Source organism: Myxine glutinosa, chromosome 13, assembly GCF_964187855.1.
Source record: "Myxine glutinosa chromosome 13, kmMyxGlut1.1, whole genome shotgun sequence".
In the NCBI taxonomy this organism is placed as follows: Eukaryota; Metazoa; Chordata; class Myxini; order Myxiniformes; family Myxinidae; genus Myxine; species Myxine glutinosa.
The window spans coordinates 60361332-60378841 of NC_136273.1; the positions used below are offsets into that span (position 1 = coordinate 60361332).

At 44.2% G+C, this 17510-nt stretch overlaps 1 protein-coding gene across 9 annotated transcripts in view; it reads left to right on the plus strand.

Annotated features, from left to right (window-relative positions):
• Positions 1-17510, plus strand: part of LOC137438964 (DISP complex protein LRCH3) — a 94143-nt gene that overhangs the window by 49610 nt on the left and 27023 nt on the right. For 6 of the 9 annotated variants that reach the window (XM_068134472.2, XM_068134474.2, XM_068134477.2 and 3 more), the window contains exons 9-14: positions 2014-2153; positions 3969-4033; positions 4128-4208; positions 4823-4897; positions 6781-6852; positions 14717-14753. In XM_068134472.2, coding sequence (XP_067990573.2) covers positions 2014-2153; positions 3969-4033; positions 4128-4208; positions 4823-4897; positions 6781-6852; positions 14717-14753 — 470 coding nt within the window. The remainder of the gene's footprint in view (positions 1-2013; positions 2154-3968; positions 4034-4127; positions 4209-4822; positions 4898-6780; positions 6853-14716; positions 14754-17510) is intronic. The other 3 variants (XM_068134473.2, XM_068134475.2, XM_068134476.2) reach the window with 3 other exon arrangements.

Sequence of the window (17510 nt, forward strand, 5' to 3'; positions counted from 1 at the left end):
AAGGGCGGGGCATAGAGTTTCAAATGACCACCGCTAGATGGCGCTCCCAGCGCACCAACAGCCTCTAGCCCCAGTCGTTCGCAAGATGGCCACCCCGCAACACGGCGTTTTGCGTTCTGCATTTCAGCAAGACTGAATCTGTAATTGCGGTGCAGCATGCGTTTCAACGGCATTTTGGCATTGTTCCGCCAATGCCAAAGAGCAGTCGTCGTTGGTACCGACAATTTGAGGAAACAGGCTGTTTATGTAAAGGGAAGAGCCCAGGGCGACCACGCACTTCAGAAGAAAACGTGAGAAGAATTCAAGAGAGTTTTCTGCATAGCCCGCGCAAGTCCACTCGTCGTGCCAGCCGAGAACTTGCGATCCCTCATACGACTGTCTGGCGTGTGTTAAGGCGACGTTGAATCCTGAGGCCATACCGGTTGCACCTGGTACAGGCTCTTCGTACAGGTGACAAAGGAAAGCATGTAGAATTTAGTGATGCGATGTTACAGAACATGGAAGACGACAGCTTCTTACCGCGTTTGATTTTTAGTGATGAAGCAACGTTTCATCTAAGCGGTAAAGTTAACCGTCACAATGTGCGCATATGGGGACTAGAGAATCCACACGAAACTGTAGAGCATGAGCGTGATTCCCCGAAAGTGAACGTGTTTTGTGCCGTTTCTCAAATAAAGGTTTATGGCCTTTCTTTTTTGAGAGAAAAACAGTTACGGGGCAAACCTATCTCGAAATGCTGCAGAACTGGCTCTTTCCATAACTTAATGAAGATTCTGATGACTTTATTTTTCAACAAGACGGAGCACCGCCACATTGGCACCTGCAGGTTCGACGTTTTCTAAATGCCACACTGCCTCAACGTTGGATAGGTCGCACGGGACCCCAAGACTTGGCGCTACACTCTTGGCCCCCAAGATCCCCAGACATTACACCCTGCGACTTTTTATTGTGGGGATACGTCAAAGACCGTGTTTTTGTGCCACCATTAGCGACTAGTCTGGATGACCTCAAAAACCGAATCACGGCAGCGGTGACTTCAGTGAAAGAAGACACTCTGGGAGACGTTTGGGGCGAATTCAACTATCGTCTCGATGTTGTCCTTGCAGCAGGTTGAGGGCACATAGAGCATTTATAAAATGGTTAGTAAAACTTGATAACTCATTAAACCGTTTGTAACTTTTTGTGTAATTGTAACATGTTGCCATCGTGAAATATACTGCTTTGAAATTGGGTCCATCTTTTTGAAACACCCTGTATATTATGATGCAAAGCTAAAATGATTACCTTCGCCACCAAAGGTGGATGGAGGTGGTTTTCATCCCTGTGTGTTTGTTTGTTTGTTTGTGAACAAGAGATCTCAAAAAGTTGTGGACAGATTCGGACGAAATTTGGTAGAAGTGTAGTGTATGTGGCGAGGACAAAATGATTAGATTTTGGTGAAGATCTGGATTCGGATCTGGCTAGTAGAAATTTTAAGTGATTCTTCACCATTGGGTGATAGGGCCAAAAACGATACATAGCAGGATATCTCAAAAAGTTGTGGACAGATGATGTTGATTAAATGCGATTCTGTATTGTGATTTTCTGGTCTACTCTGGGATACAAAACGTGACCTGTTCACTTGGCTGAGGTATGCTCTCTACTGAGTGCCGTTCGTGTTAGATTTTGAGGTCAAAGGTCAGAGGTCATGTTAAGTAAAAATTTTGTTGCCGTGCTAAATCATGAACTAGTGATGGGATTTCTAACAAACTTGGTATAAGTATATATGCTGCAAAGATGAACTGATTGGATTATGGTGTCAAAGGTCAACGGTCAGAGGTCATGTCAGGTAAAACGTGATACTTGAGAACAGCTGAATGGATTTAAATCAAACTTTGTACAAGAATATTCAATTATGTCATGAGGGCAGAGGCATATCGGTCGATTTCATGACGTCGAATAGTGTTCTAGTTTGATTGCATTTTGCTTAACCACCGGCGGAGTACCTCCTCAAACTTCTTGTCCCGATTTCAGCAGAGGAAGTAGACTACATTGAGAACTTCGCATGTGATGACAATGATGACGACGATGACGTGGTTACACCCAAAGCCGAGGAGGAATCTGGACTGAGCACCAAGTTTATGGCATACATCGAACACAGGATCTCGCTCGATGTACGGGGCATGGTACCAAGTGTTGAAGCCTCGTCCATCGCTGCCGTTTTATTGCTTGAAAACTTTTCTTCCACAAGTCATTGCTTAAAGTGATCTAGTACCTGCAATCGATCGTCCATAAATCTCGCTGGTTCTTTGTGATGGTGTGCAAGTTGTGGGAATCTCTCGTTTGTACAGTTTGTGCGTTTTTCTCGTGTTGTCCCTGCAATAATGCGGAATGCTTGACTTTCATCTATCTATAATTCCAGTAATCTCTGTGTGTGTGTGTGTGTATGTCTGTGTGTTTGTCTGTGACCGCTGTTTCTCGACAACCACGGGTCCGATATACTTGAAGCTTGCCAGGTATATTGCTGGGGACCCGAGGATGTGCCTTTTCAAGGTTTCATATTAATCGGACAAGTAGTTACCGAGCTATGTCCAAAAAACGAATCGACCAATCAGAGAGCAGCGAGTTATCACGTGTGCCGAACGTGGCGAACAGACTCTGCCTCGGACGGCACATTTGAGAGCGTATTCATTTATTTCACGTTGGCAAACTATGTTGGCGTTAAACTATGTTTTAAAACTAATTAAAACTAATTTGCGATTCTTTCGCTTTCCTGCGCGTTTGTGCACGCTATGGCGATTTCTTTACCAAACTCCGCAAGCCGTTCGCTTTGGACCAAACCATTTCATGTAAATAGAGGGGGGGGGGGGATTGTCACCGTACTCGCAAGCCGTTCGCTTTGGACCAAACCATTCCATGTAAATAGAGGGGGGGGATTGTCACCGTACTCGCAAGCCGTTCGCTTTGGACCAAACCATTTCATGTAAATAGAGGGGGGGGGATATAATTTTAGATATATATATAGTACGGGCATGCCCTAGTTTTACAAAAAACGTCATCAGAGCGAACGTGTTTTAATGCCACAAACCAGTACCCTGTTCCTTTTCACCTCTCAGCCCAATGGGCTAAGGGGTATTATCGTCATGGGTGTCGTCCGGGCGGACATCCGTCAACTTTTGGTTTCCGTCAATTTCAAGGAGAACGCCTTGTCTGATTAAATCCATGTTTGCAATGTGTGTTGGGGTTGAGTAGAGGAAGGTTCCTTTCGAAAATGGGCGAGCTGCGATTTTCAATATGGCCGCCACGGTAGCCATCTTGAAATTGGTTTCCGTCAATTTCGAGCAGAAAGGCTTCTCCGATTAAATCCATGTTTGCAGTGTGTGTTGGGGTTGAGTAGAGGAAGGTGCCTTTCGAAAATGGACACGCTGCGATTTTCAATATGGCCACCACGGCAGCCATCTTGAAATTGGTTTCCGTCAATTTTGAGCAGAATGGCTTGTCCGTTTAAATTCATTTTTGCAGTGTGTGTTGGGGTTGGGTAGAGGAAGTTTCCTTTAGAAAATGGGCGAGCTGCGATTTTCAATATGGCCGCCACGGTAGCCATTTTGAAATTGGTTTCCATCAATTTCGAGCAGAACGGCTTGTCCCATTAGATCCATTTTTGCAGTGTGTGTTGGGGTTGAGTCGAGGAAGGTTCATGGGTGCAAAATGGGTTCATGGGTTCACGGGCGAAAATTTCTTTACTGCAAGATCCTACTCGGTATACAACTTCGCTTCAAATAACAAATTATCATCAATGCTTCCTTTCACCATGCATGGGCTGAGGGGTTATGCACGCAATGCGGTGCTGTTTATTTATTTTTGGTTTCCTCACTGTTTAATTCCAAAAGCTTGTTTGCTGAACTTGCCTTTAACTGTAGGTTATTCCTCTTGCTCGAGGTATCAGTTTGTACAGACTACATGTTGACTCGTGCGGTTCATCTTCGCAGAGGAAGGAAGAAAGCACGAGCGTGCAGGACGTTGATGGAAGAACAGGGCTGAAGGAAGAGAAAAGGTGTGCTTGGGGGTTCAGAAAGCCTCCCAAATGTTTTGCAATGTCTCAATGAGCATAGGCTTTGACCTCTTTCTTTGCAATGGTCTACTTGCAGCCCCGCATCGGAGTTGGAGGTGTCGGGACAGCTATCGCCTCTTGCGATAAACAAGACTGTTGCCCACCCACGGAGGGACAGGTAAGGGCAGTCGGCTCCTCCGGTCATTGTGTAATTAATGGTGGCACCAAGATGTGCATGGTTGATGGGAAGGTTGATCACTTTAAATCTCTCTTTGGGCTCATTCTTCCCTCCAACCTCCATTGATGATGTCTATGGGCCCTGTATTGGTCACCACATCAGCACTTTATGAGTTTAATTGTGCAATTTTGTGAAAGCAAATTATTGATTTGATGTAGTTCACCATTGATGAATGTGTGGATCGTGTGCACCATGGGTAGTCGTGCGTGCGAGTCGTTTTGTGGACGTGACGTTGGTACTCATATATTTGACCTTATGGAGCAGTTGAGACAATTTCACAGAATGTTGAGTGTTGTATGCATTCTTATGCCTATTTTGATATCGTACCAGACATTTAAGGTGTTTTTTAATTGGGAGTGAGTAGTCCAGGGCCCAGTTTCTAGAAGCCCGGATAAACCTATCCCGTGGATAAATAACATATCCGGCGCATTAAATGTAGCCCTTGGATAGCTTGCAGCAACTGGTCCCAGGTGAAGCTTTGTATGCATTGTTACAGTATGTACTTTGCTTGTCCTCTGTGGCTGATAAAAAACTGCCTTACTTGAATGGTCCAGGCACTTCCTTGTCACCCATTCTGCATCCTTCTCTGAGGCCGATGCTAGGAGGCAACGCATCTCTCATGACGTCCGGTACCATTTTACCCTTCTGTGCACATTGTGTCATACCTCATTCATTATTCATTGTTCCATTGGATATCTTGTACTTTTGTTGTGCCTTTACATGGAGAGACTCCCGAAGCAATGCACGGTTTGACAAAATCACTCCGTGAAGAGGTTGGCTTGAGCTTTGTTTGATGTGGGGATTCCAAAAGTTTAGCAAATTCCAAATTCGAGCACAAGCTTTGTTTGGGTCATTTTTTGTCCAACATTTACAGTGTCAGTGCTCGTAATGAGCTCATGCGTTTCGCTCTCATTCGTCCTACATTGTCGGGGAATGTTGAATGTACTGAGCTCCCTCACTCGGTGTAATAAGTGTACCGAGTACTTTCACTTCTACTTGAAACCGTTTAAATGGCATTGGGAGTCTTCTCCTCCATTATATCTCCTCCATTATATTGTCTGCTGAGTACATTTGGGGTGAATCAGCTGGCTATTTCTAACTTTTATTCTACTTGATTGGATGCGTGTGCGCATGCTCTCATGCTCCTTTTGTTTTATTGAATTTGTTTTTGCTTTGGGTTAAATAAGTTAAAGCATGATGTGTAAATTGTATGACCGACCCTAAAGCTGCTAAACTATGGCTACACAATTATGCTGTTCAAGAAGGTTGAACGCCACTTGCGCATGTCGTCGCACGTGTGCATTTTGTATTTACCGAACCTGGCAACAAAAAGGTCAAACGTAGATGAGAGCAAGATTATAACATTGATTGAGTCTTTGATTGAAACTGAATTGGTGGTAAAGCATGCACAGGTTTTGGCCATTGGCTGCATTTGGCCCTCTAAGCAATCGGCCATGCATCCCGTGCTCTTGCTCTGTTCCGCTGAGTTATCCTTGTGGATGTTTGGGCATCGTTTTGATTGCCACGTGAAGCCCTTGGCGATCTTTTGGAGCCTGAACACTGAGGAACGCATTGCTGAAGCTCGTCACGTGCACGGTTACAAGATTTGGCAAATATGCTGGTCGTTGCATTATACCTTGCACCCAAACCGATTGACAGGCCGAAGTCAGTGTGGATTCGTATTATCCTGCAAAACCACCATCGACCCTTGTAGGGCCATTTAATGCCTGGCGGACTCCATCCGACACCCTCAGATCATCGTATTGTCCTTCCCTGGTACAATATGCCAGCTTGCAATGTCACTTTTTCCACTTCTGCAGAAGCACCCAATGCTTGTTACTTCCTGAAAGTTTAACGTGTACTTGAAATTCATTGCATAGTCGTGTGAAGTTGGAGCCAGTTTTATTTTTGTTGCTTGGATCATTGTTTAGAATTTTGACTCACCGCAATCATGTTATAACTCATTCCAAACTGAGCAATGTCCCTCCTCCGGACCTGCCGGCTCATTCTGTGCTGGGCTTCTGCCAATAGAAAACATGGAGTTGGGATGAGTATCAAATGTTTTCCAGCCTGAACCTGTTCACTATCTGGTTGTGGAGCCGAGGCAATAGAGATTTCCGGTTTGTTTGTACGCAAAGTCAAGTTCGCTCACATTTTAATAAAAAATACTTTCAAAGCCAAGGGCATGATGCACATTTGGTAATAAAACACAGCGTAGTTGTGGTCAAGTCCAATGATTAGGCCCAAAATGAATGGCTCGACATCCTTTTGAACAGTATATTGTAAGCTTTAAATAATGTACATTCACCTTTTTCTTGTTGGCCTTCTGATTGTTGAAGAGTTTACCCTCGGAAATCTAAACTTGTTTTGTTTCATTTATTTTTCATTACCACTCGATTCCTCATGTCTGCCGGTGTCCACGTCCATCGTCCGAGTGCTGTTTTTGCCTCTGTGCACTGGCTGCTTGAGTGTTCTCGTGACCGCCTCTAACCATCACTAACCCATGCCTCAGAGATCCGGGCCATTCCTCATCACTCGCTATCAACAGCAGGTGGCGCCGAAGGTCCCTCGGGGACGTTGCCAGGTAGAGGCCACGTGGGGATGGCGGCTTGGCACGGTCTGAACTTGCAGGCCTCTTCCTTTCCCTCTTGCCTAAGCTTTGGTTGGTTTCTTTCAACATTGTAGACTTTCGTCTCTGCTTGCGTGGTCTTTAATCTGATCGTTTGGGTTCATTTGTAAAATGTGTGGTGTACCATGAGGTTGGACCCTAAAGGGGAACCCAAACACAAATTTATTTTCTGAAAACCATTGAACATCATTAATCACGGTCTAATTTGAAGGGGAAGTACTTTTGATTTTTTTTTTGCCAATCACAGTGTCGACAAAAGCCCTTGTGTGTTGATTTTTGATTTTGCCAGTGATGTCGCACTATGAACTTACCTTTATCAAATAGCGGCTTACATGGAGAAATACAGTATTTCCAACTCGGATTCCGATACTAATTCCACCGTCATTGGCAACTGTGAAGGGAAGGTTCTCAGTATTTTTAAACTGATCAGTCGGATTTTGAAGAAACTATTGGAGACAAAATTAGGGATGGAAACACTTGGGGGAATTATGGAGCCGTATCATTTTGAGTCTTATGCGAGCGATTCAGATGAAGATTATGTTCGTGAAGATGGCGATATTAGTGAAGGTGGCAGTGTTTGTAGTGCAGAAAACGCCTGTCGCATGTTCACTACAGATTGGTAGGTTTTCTTTTTCCATTCAATTGATTTGGGGAACCCAAATGCTCAGACCACCTCTATGCTAATCTATCCCTTAATACTCAACAAAATAGACATGGTCTTTTTCTGATTTATAAAGTGTTTAATTTTGCAATTAAAAGTCGAACTCTTCTTCTTCTTCACGATTAGCCGTGACGTCACACCATGAACCCGAGTACCACTTCTGCATTTTTTGCAGGCTACATCAAGGCACGATTGAACTCAAACGGCGAATACATTTCGAATTTCTACAAATATGCCAGGTCAATGCGTCCCTGGTGGTTGTAGTAATACAAACAGAGATGGTTTCATGCTACACCAAAGATCCGAGGTTTGCCAGAAATTGGACAAGTTTTGTTCGAAATACCTGAGTGTGGATCAGGCTGACAAAATGTTCGGTTTTGTGTTTGGAACATTTTAGAGAACTGTTATGAAACGACAGAGATGGCTAGATCTTGTGGATATCCACCTCGATTGAGAATGTCATATCAGTTCATTGAATGTTCATTGAATGTTCACAGTTCATTGAATGTCATATCAGATTCAAAATAGAAGCCCGCAGTCAGTGGAGGGTGATGGCTTGGTGAGAGGCTCACACTGGTGTTTGATTCACCACTAAAATCGCTCGTGTACTTGTGCTGGTAGCTCGGTAGAGATGGTCTTGGTTTTGAGGGACGGTTGTTTCTTCCGCTTAATCGTTGCGGTGGCATCCTCTCTCAATCGTCGCGGATAATCACAAGATCTAGCCATCTCTGTTTTTCACAACGGTACTCTGTAGAATATTCTGAGTACAAAAGCGAACATTTTGTAGGCCTGATCCACATTTGCCCGATCCACATCCGGGTATTTTGGACAAACCTCATCCAATTTCTGGCAACCCTTGGATCTTTCGGCTGTTGTTGTAGCATGAAACCATTTGTTTGTATTGCAAGCACCAAGGATGCATCGACTCGGCATATTTGAAGAAACTAGTACACCAGTTCCCTACGGGAGCGGCAGGAAAGGTAATTCCTGTCTGGGGTAGGTAGATTATAGTCAATCTCGGGTCGGGCCTCAAGAACGTCGGGGGTGTGTTCATTTACCAAGTTTATTGTGGAGCACTCGCCAAGTGGCTTAAACATTCGGGCAAGCACTCCATTCAAAACTGTTAAGGAACAGCTGGCATGGCAAGCAATAGCTGCTTAGTAACTGAACACACCACAGGTTTTCTCCCTTTCGGTTTAGTGCTACTGTTAAACAGCACTAGCGACTGTTTCAAAAGGTAATCGTACATGTTTGTGGTTTATAAAAAAATTATTAACTGCTGGTAGAGGCCGTTTCTTCCATGAAACGCCACTTATTCACGTTTAGAACGGTGTTTGTTCAAGGTAGAAAAACCCCTTGTGGAGGGGGGATAGTATTAGTATTAATATTTATTTGTAATAATATTACGCTCTTATTAATAGCGTTGTTATTACCTTCGCAAAAGCGGAAGGTTATGTTTTGATCGCTGTGTATTTATTTGTATGTCTGTGTGTGTGTGTGTATGTTATTCGCATAACTCAAAAAGTATTCAACCGAATTGCATGAAATTTGGTGGGATGATTGGTTATTATACGGGACACATTTGCTTAGATTTTGGGAGCAATCGGGTCAAAGGTCAAGGTCAAGGTCACGAAAAGGTCAAAATCGTATTTTTGTTGTTCTGTTCCCTACACTCCCATGCCAAGTACAGAACAGTAGCTGCGGCGAAGGTATGCGCTCTACCGAGTGCCCGTTCTAGTTACTTTTGTTATTAGAGGCGGCCTTGGAAAAACGCCACGATCAAGCTACCTTAACAAGGATATACACCTGGTACAGTCCAAAGTGTCGAAAGGTACAATCCGATAGTGCATAATTAATAGACATACGTATTCAATAGACAGGATGCCACTGAGTTCAAACAGCACATAATTAATAGATATGCTGAAAAGTCACATGGCTGGAGAAGAAAATAATGTGGAGTTTCTTCTTCTTCAAACAATAACAACTTCTGGGTGCCAGACCGTGCAGTCAATCATGTTGAAATTTAAAACGCTTATTCCCCTTGACGACTGCTACATTACTTTAAAGTTTCACATCGATCAATGAAGCGGTTCAAGCGATAGAAGGCTTATAAGATTTTCGTTCAATAATTATTTATGGTTGCCAAAACATGGGACTTATCGCTTATTCCCAAATATAGTTTTATCCACAAGTCACAGGGAACATATTTGTGAAGTTTCCACTCGATCTGTTCAACCCTCCGGGAGAAGATACGTTTTAAAGGTTTATTCTTCAAAAAAAATCATAACTCCCAAACCACGTGACCTATGATGTCATGGTCGCAGAACATTTTGTCTGTCATGGGTATGCAATCATGCATGTAAAGCTTCCCATCGATTTGTTCTGCTGTTTCGGAGAAAATGATTTTTTAGTGGTTTTTAAGGCTTTTGTGTTAAAAAAAGATGGCGGCCAAACCACTTTACCGATGACATCATTTTTCTTTTTTTCTTTTTGTCCACTGATTTATCTGTAGATGACGCTTAAGAAATTTCATCCTAATCGTTTGCACTTGTCGAATTATGACGTCATAATGGAGACACCTATGACATCATATTTAACATATTTTATTCTCCATGGAGAGTTCTTTACAATGAACCATGTCTCATTTCTTTATACGCAGCGCTTTTGGAGATATAGTGGTACAAAGTTTTTCGGTTTTTCCCAAGATGGCGCCTGTACCATGTGCCCGATGATGTCATAATTATCATAAAGATAATCTACAGGAGGAGGGCCTCCTGTGGTGAAAATTTCCTGTCAATTGGGACCAACGATAGCAGAGAAAATGATTTTAAAAGGGAATAAACGCGAAAAATCGCAGTGGAAGAATAACTCGCATGGCCTGAGAAGATAAAATGGAGAGTTTCCTTTTCTCCACACAATAACAACTTCTGTCTTCTAGACCATACAACCAATCGTGTTGAAAATTTAAATACTTATCCCCTTGAGGACTGCTCTTGGTCGAATCTCGGATGCCAATTTGGCGCACCTTTGCTTAGCCCCACATACCAGACCTCCCCATTGAGTTTCGCCCAGTTGGTTGTCCAGTCGCGGCACGCGACACACTTTTCGCGATTAACATGGAGCAGTGGCTTGTGACGTTCACAGATGTGAGGGCGAATGCTGAGAGCGCTTAATTACTTGTAGGAGACTGGCGCGATTATGTATCCACAGCATACTAATGGCCATTTAGTGCCTGCTTGTTCAGAGGTATATGGTATCCGGAGAATGGCAGCTTTTGCCGCTGCTCTCTGAGCTACCTCCCCCATGGTTCCAAGCTGTGGCATGCATCCCTGGTGTGCGTAGCTAAGGTGATGATAGAGGAGGAAGGTGGATCGTTTGTGTGGTTGAGGCGAGGTCATGGATAGTGAGTTGAGGTGTTCGGGTTGCGCAGCAATGAACAGCATGTATGAATGAATGATCGTTTTAAGGCCATTTTCCCCGCTAGAGCGGGGGTTAGCCTTGCGGGCCCCATGACAATCATGGTTCCCTGTTTGAGGCAATGTTTTTATGGCCAGATGCCCTTCCTGACGCCAACCCTTGGTTGCCTCTTACGATGCGCAGGGATATGGTGTACCTATTCTAAATCGGGGTACACACCGTGGTCATTCATCCCAGCAAGCTGGTACTCAATTTGCCGACCTTGGAAGGATGACGGGCTGAGTCAACCCCCTTGGCGTTAATTCAGCGATCGACCGGGATTCGAACCCAGGATCCTAGGATCCCAAGCCAGCACCCTAACCGCTCAGCCAACACCAGGGATAATGAACAGCATGTGTAATGCCTTAATGCAATGGATATTAACGTGTGAATAAAACCCAAGTGTAAATATAAATATGTATTAATTTTTTGTAAATGTTGTGTTCTTATGGGGTTGTGTAAAACAAGATTATGGTGAGATAAAGGAAAGTGGCAGTTGGGTTTTGGCGCGATATGCAAATTAGTGCCCGCGTTACACAGCTTGCGCCACGAAGCTCGAAAAGGATTTACAATTAACCCCTAGGAAATGGGGAGAAAAGGGGAAAACCTCCCTAACCATTACCAATGCATTGCGTCACATTCAACCCACTACACTGAGGAACCTATATGTTGTGTGCCATTGCCTTCGGGGCCAGTTCCTAAAACCGCAAATATACATATATATACATAATAGTCATGGCCAAAAATATTGGCGCCCTTGAACTTTTTTCAAATAACTCGAATAATAATGTTCTCTAAAAAAAAGTTTAAATTGACAAAAAGTATTTGGTCTCCACAATTCTTTATTTCACTTTATTTGTTAATATTACAGAACCTTTGTTTTTGTTTCAGAACTTAATATATCCTTTTAAGTCAGAAAATAGAAGAAATGGCATTGACAAAATTATTGACACCCGAGACTTAATATTTGGTAGCGCAGCCTTTGGACAAAATAACTGCAGTCAAGCGCTTCCTCTAGCCATGAATGAGCTTCCTACACCTTTCTACTGGCAGTTTGGCTCACTCTTCTTGTGCAAACTGCTCCAGTTCCCCCCGATTTGAAGGGTGCCTTCTCCCAACTGCTGTTTTCAGATCTCCCCACAGGTGTTCAATGGGATTTAGATCTGGACTCATTGCTGGCCACTTCAGAACAGTCCAGCATTTTGTCTTGAACCATTCTTGGGTGCTTTTTGAAGTGTGTTTGGGGTCATTGTCCTGCTGCAAGACCCACGACCTTCGACGGAGCTTTCTGACACTGGGTTGAACGTTGCGCTCAAAAATGCCTTGGTAATCTCCTGATTTCATGATGCCGTGCACAAATTCAAGGCGCCCAGTGCCAGAGGCAGCACAGCAACCCCAAAACATCACTGAACCTCCTCCATACTTGACTGAAGCAAAGGTGTTCTTTTCTTTGAAGGCTTCATTTTGTTTCTGTAAACATAGAGATGATGTGCTTTACAAAAATGCTCCAATTTGGTCTCATCTATCCACAGGACATTCTCCCAGAAGGATTTTGGCTTGTTCAAGTGTGTTTTGGCAAACTCCAGTCGGGCTTTCTCATGTCTCCCTCTCAGCAGTGGGGTTCTCCTGGGTCTCCTACAATAGAACCCCTTTCATCGAGTTGGCGACGGATGATGCGAGTTAAAACTGTCGTACTTTATGTCCGAAGGTCAGTTTGAATCTGTTTGGCAGTTGATCGATGTGCTTTTTCCATGATTCAACAATCCTTCGCTGCAATCTTCGATCAAGGTTCTTCGATGCAGCCTCCTCACTCTCTGCAGACCTGGACAAAATCACAGACTGGGCAAACAAGTGGAACATGTCTTTCAATCCTGACAAATCTCACACTCTTACGATGTCTATCCGAAAAGACCGACTGGACAACCCTCCCATCCACTTTCTGAATAATCCTCTCCAAGAAGTTCTGTCACTCAAGCTTTTGGGTCTCACTATCTGCCATGATCTTTCCTGGGAAAACCACATTTCAAATCTGGCCTCCAAAGCCAGTCGCCGACTGGGCATCCTCCGTCGTGCGAAGTCCTTCCTTGGCACACCTGAGCTCCTCACCACATACAAGGCTTTCATCCGCAGCTCAATGGAATACTGCTCTCCCCTCTGGGCTGGTGCTCCTGCCTCACACCTAGCTCGTCTTCACGTTGTTGAAACCAAAGCATTCAGAATCATTGGAATCTCCCGCGATGAAGCTAACTCCAAGGGCCTCTCACTCACTCACCGCAGGCAGGTTGGTGGTCTTTCCGTCTTCTACCGACTCCTCTCTGGCCTTGCCCCCCCCCAGCTCTCTCTGGGCTCTGTCCCGCAAATATTCCTACAGGTCTTTTTCACAAGATCTGCCTGCAACCCTCTTATGGTCAAACTGCCAAAATCAAGACTCTCTGCTCACCTTCACTCCTTCATTCCTCTTTTCTCCCACGTCTGGAACAAACTCCCTCATTCTCTTCAATCCCACTCCACCCTCCAGGTCTTTAAAACAGCTGTTCACCACCATCTCTTATCTTCCCCCATCCAAAACCTTGATCTTTTCTAACCCCGCTAATTTCACCCCAATTCCACTTTTTTGAAATACCAACTTCTGTCCTGGAAGTCCTTGGTGTCCTTGTGTTTTATACTTCTCCCTCCCCCCCCCCCCCTTCCCACGCCTCCTCCCCCCAAGCCCTCTCCCTTCCACACATCTCCCTGCTCTCAAATGTTGTGTTTGTGTGCTTCCCCTTTTCTCCCCATCTTGTTTTCCGCTCCCTCCTTTTATATATTTTGTTTGTCTGGTTGATTTGTTTGTGAAGTAAATGTTAGCTCTTTCACGAGCCTCGATTCAGTATACAAACAAACAAACAAACAAACAAACAAAAAAAAAAAAATTTTTTGTTTCTTTTTCTTGCGGCCATGTCCAGGGCGGTTGGCTGCAGTGCCATGGGCCTTAAACTTCCTGATAAATTGCGTATGGTGGACACAGGAACATCAAGGTCTCTGGAGACAAATTTGTAGCCTTGAGATTGTCCATGCTTCGCTACAATCTTGTGTCTGACGACCTCAGACAATTCTCTGGTTTTCTTTATTTTCTCTATGCTCATTGCGGTACACACTGACACAAAACAACAGAATGACTCCTTTTCTCTGTTCAAACTGGTCAAATGAGTGATTTTTATATTGCAGGCACCTGCAACTCACTACAGGTGAGTTCAATTCCAAAGTAAAGGAGAATCGCCTGCTTGAAATCGAATTATTTCTAACAGCTTCTAAAAGGTTCCACTAATATTGTCCGGGCCATTTTCGGATTTCTGTGTGGAATAAGCTAAGATTTAGTAATTAGTTACAGCTTTTTTTTGTTTTGTTCCACTGCAAACCAAAGAAAATACATATGTGGATACCAAAAGATTTTTAAATTTCAAAATTTTTCTGAAAGAAACGGTGAATTATTTGAAAAAAGTGCAAGGGTGCCAATATTTTTGGCCACAACTGTATATGCAGTTTGTCGAGTTGAGCGGAGCATGTTGTTTTGCCATGTGGTGAGGATAAACTGCAGGGTATAGCTGGCTGGCATGTTATACAGAACATGTCGAATAATACAGGGCATTCATTATCTGAGATTCCAAGATTGTAGTTATGATGATTGTGTTGTAAAATTATATTTTCTGCACTTTTTCCTAGTGGTCAACTGGACGGTGTGATTTCTGTAGCGGGCCAGGTAAGGCTTGTTTTCTTTTCGTATTTTTAATCTCTCTTCCCTAATAGGTTTGTTATATCAAACAAAACTGCTTGTGAATTATAAACATGACTCATACAAAAAAGATATCATTGTCAGCATTAACCCTTCAGCTGCAAAATGCGTGTTGTGAAAGATCCCTTGCAATATCACAGAAAGTCTCAATTCTACCAACGACTGCTGAGGTAGTCTGATATCACTGCCTTCAAACCAAGTTAGCTCAATGTACACCTGGGCTATTGTTGTGATATTGTCATGTTCCTGGTAATTGAAATCTTTCCAAGGAACGGATAGCCGAACAAGCTGTTACTCCGAGGCGTTCAATCAAAAATACAGTGGAGAATACGCATGGGGGAGCTAGAGGGAGGGGGGGAAACAGGAGCTTACCTTCACGAATCCCACTGGCCGTCCTCGATCCTGCAATAAATCAACTCGAACAAAAACGGAATTAAACTGTACAAAAATACCGGTTTTATTAAAGAAATTGTCGGTACAAAATTAAACACGACAAAATAAAACTGTTTCCTAAATTGGGACGTTCCCACAGACAGACTTGAAAACAGACGAAGGATAAAATAACTGGAAAATAATAGCGTTGTTTGTAGCACTTAGCTCAATAGGCGTGTGTCTCTCGTCAGTCCGCCAACGATTTCTGGAGGTCCATGCACGGGAACACACGCCTTGACGCGAAGTCCGTGCATGGAACCAGGCATTGAGGCGCGCCCTCATTCACGCGAAGCGACGAGCAGGCGTGCAACTCTCGCCCCCAGCTGCGCCTGTCCTCACTATCTCTGCATGGAAACCACAGCTCTCCATTCGCAGCTCTGCCGCCTCCCAACCACCAGCAAGGTCTCGGAACACTGCTGTTTGTAACGAGCTCCAGAACGGGAAGAAAGGAGAGGAGCGTCGGTGCACAACCGTTGGCTATGGCATTCAGAACGAGCAGGAAGCAAGAGAGAAAATGTCCGCCAGAGCACTCGTTTATCACTCGGGCTCTGACGTCATCCGTGCGTGCTTCACCAATCAGCGTGTGCCACCTCTTTGTAGTCCATCTCTGCTCCTATCAGCAAGTCCCATCTTACCCGGGCTTGTGCTAATCAAATCCTACCATAATTCCTGAGCCCTTGCAAAATCATAATAATTCCTGAGGTAACGACGTAAAGGGGATAAATTACCCATAATTCCTGAGCTAATTAACATACCCCACTCCGATGGGGACGAAGATACACTTAATCCGAACACACTCACTGGGCTGACGTGAACACACGGAGCTTCTGTTACGTGCTCCTCCCCAAACCCCCCGGTCACGGTGTACCTCCGAGCCCCGAGAGGAGTCACGGCAGAAAGATGTGTTATTCTGTGTCAAAGATCAATGGTGAAACCACACCAATTGTTACCAACAAACAAATATTGTATTAAGGTCACACAAGAATAACAACACAAAAACAATAGTAATCAATTGTACAACCAATATATATTTCCTATGATGGTACCATCAGGTTTGTACAATAAAACTCACTGTGCTCCAAGTGAGCGAAAAGAAGAACATTCCCAATGTCTCTATTCCCGCATCAAGCCAAAGTCGTATTCCGGCATCAAGCCAAAGTCGTATTCCGGCATCAAGCCAAAGTCGTATTCCGGCATCAAGCCAAAGTCGTATTCCGGCATCAAGCCAAAGTCGTATTCCGGCATCAAGCCAAAGTCAATCCGCTCCAGCGATCGTCAGAATGATGTCTAATCGAGACCAGAATCCCGTTGGGTTGACAGTTACCCTGCCAAAGATGGGCGAAGGTGTCCTCGAGAAGCGACGGGGAAATCACACCTTTAGGTATGGACGTTCCACGGCTCACAGTCGGCGAACCGCAAATTAACCTTCAAAATCCACGTTACACACACACACCAGATCCACGTCTGAATGCGGTGACAATGATTAAAGCGAGGCGAAAAACCTTGAACGATGCGCAAATCCTGCGCGAGTCAAAATGGCCGACGGCCCGTTCTCGTGGCGTAACGGCACTCTGATGATTCTCTCTGGAATCGACCACAAAACCTGACACGCAGGTTGATCTGTCACAGCGATAACAACTCTGTCGCAGGAATCCCTTTCCTGGGAAACCCAAAGTTCACACGTGACCTTTGTTCACCAACGTTCGCTCAGGACCTCGAAGCAACTCGGCTTTCTTGTCCGACCCACTCGCTCCGCCTTCTTCTCCTCCTCTTCCTCTTTTTCGTCGTCGTCCGGTTCCGGTTTCATTTAAAACATTAACTTTTTTACCTTTTGAAAATAGTAACCTCCATTTCCCTCAAACGACAACAATAATAGTACATGGAATCGAAAATGTTTACAGTGGATGAAAACCACAACAACGGAAGTGACGAATCCGTAACACTATTTACATCAAGGTTTCTACATGACATTCGGAGCACCGACCTATACATTCTACCTGCACTAAGGTATCACTACCACCCATGAACGTAACAATATTTAACAAGTCCATGGGATTCTGAAAACAGAATACTCAGACTGTGTGCACTCAAAACCCACAAAACATCGGACGAAGATCACAGAGAGTCAACAAAAAAGTATGCATACATAACAGGTTCTAGATTCACGATTGTCTGCTTGGTCACTATCACTGGCATCTATGTGGCCAGCATCTGCGAGGGCATCAGTGTAGAAGTCACGAACGTCCGATTGGTCGCGTGGATATATACTGCATTCTGTATACATTCAGGCGT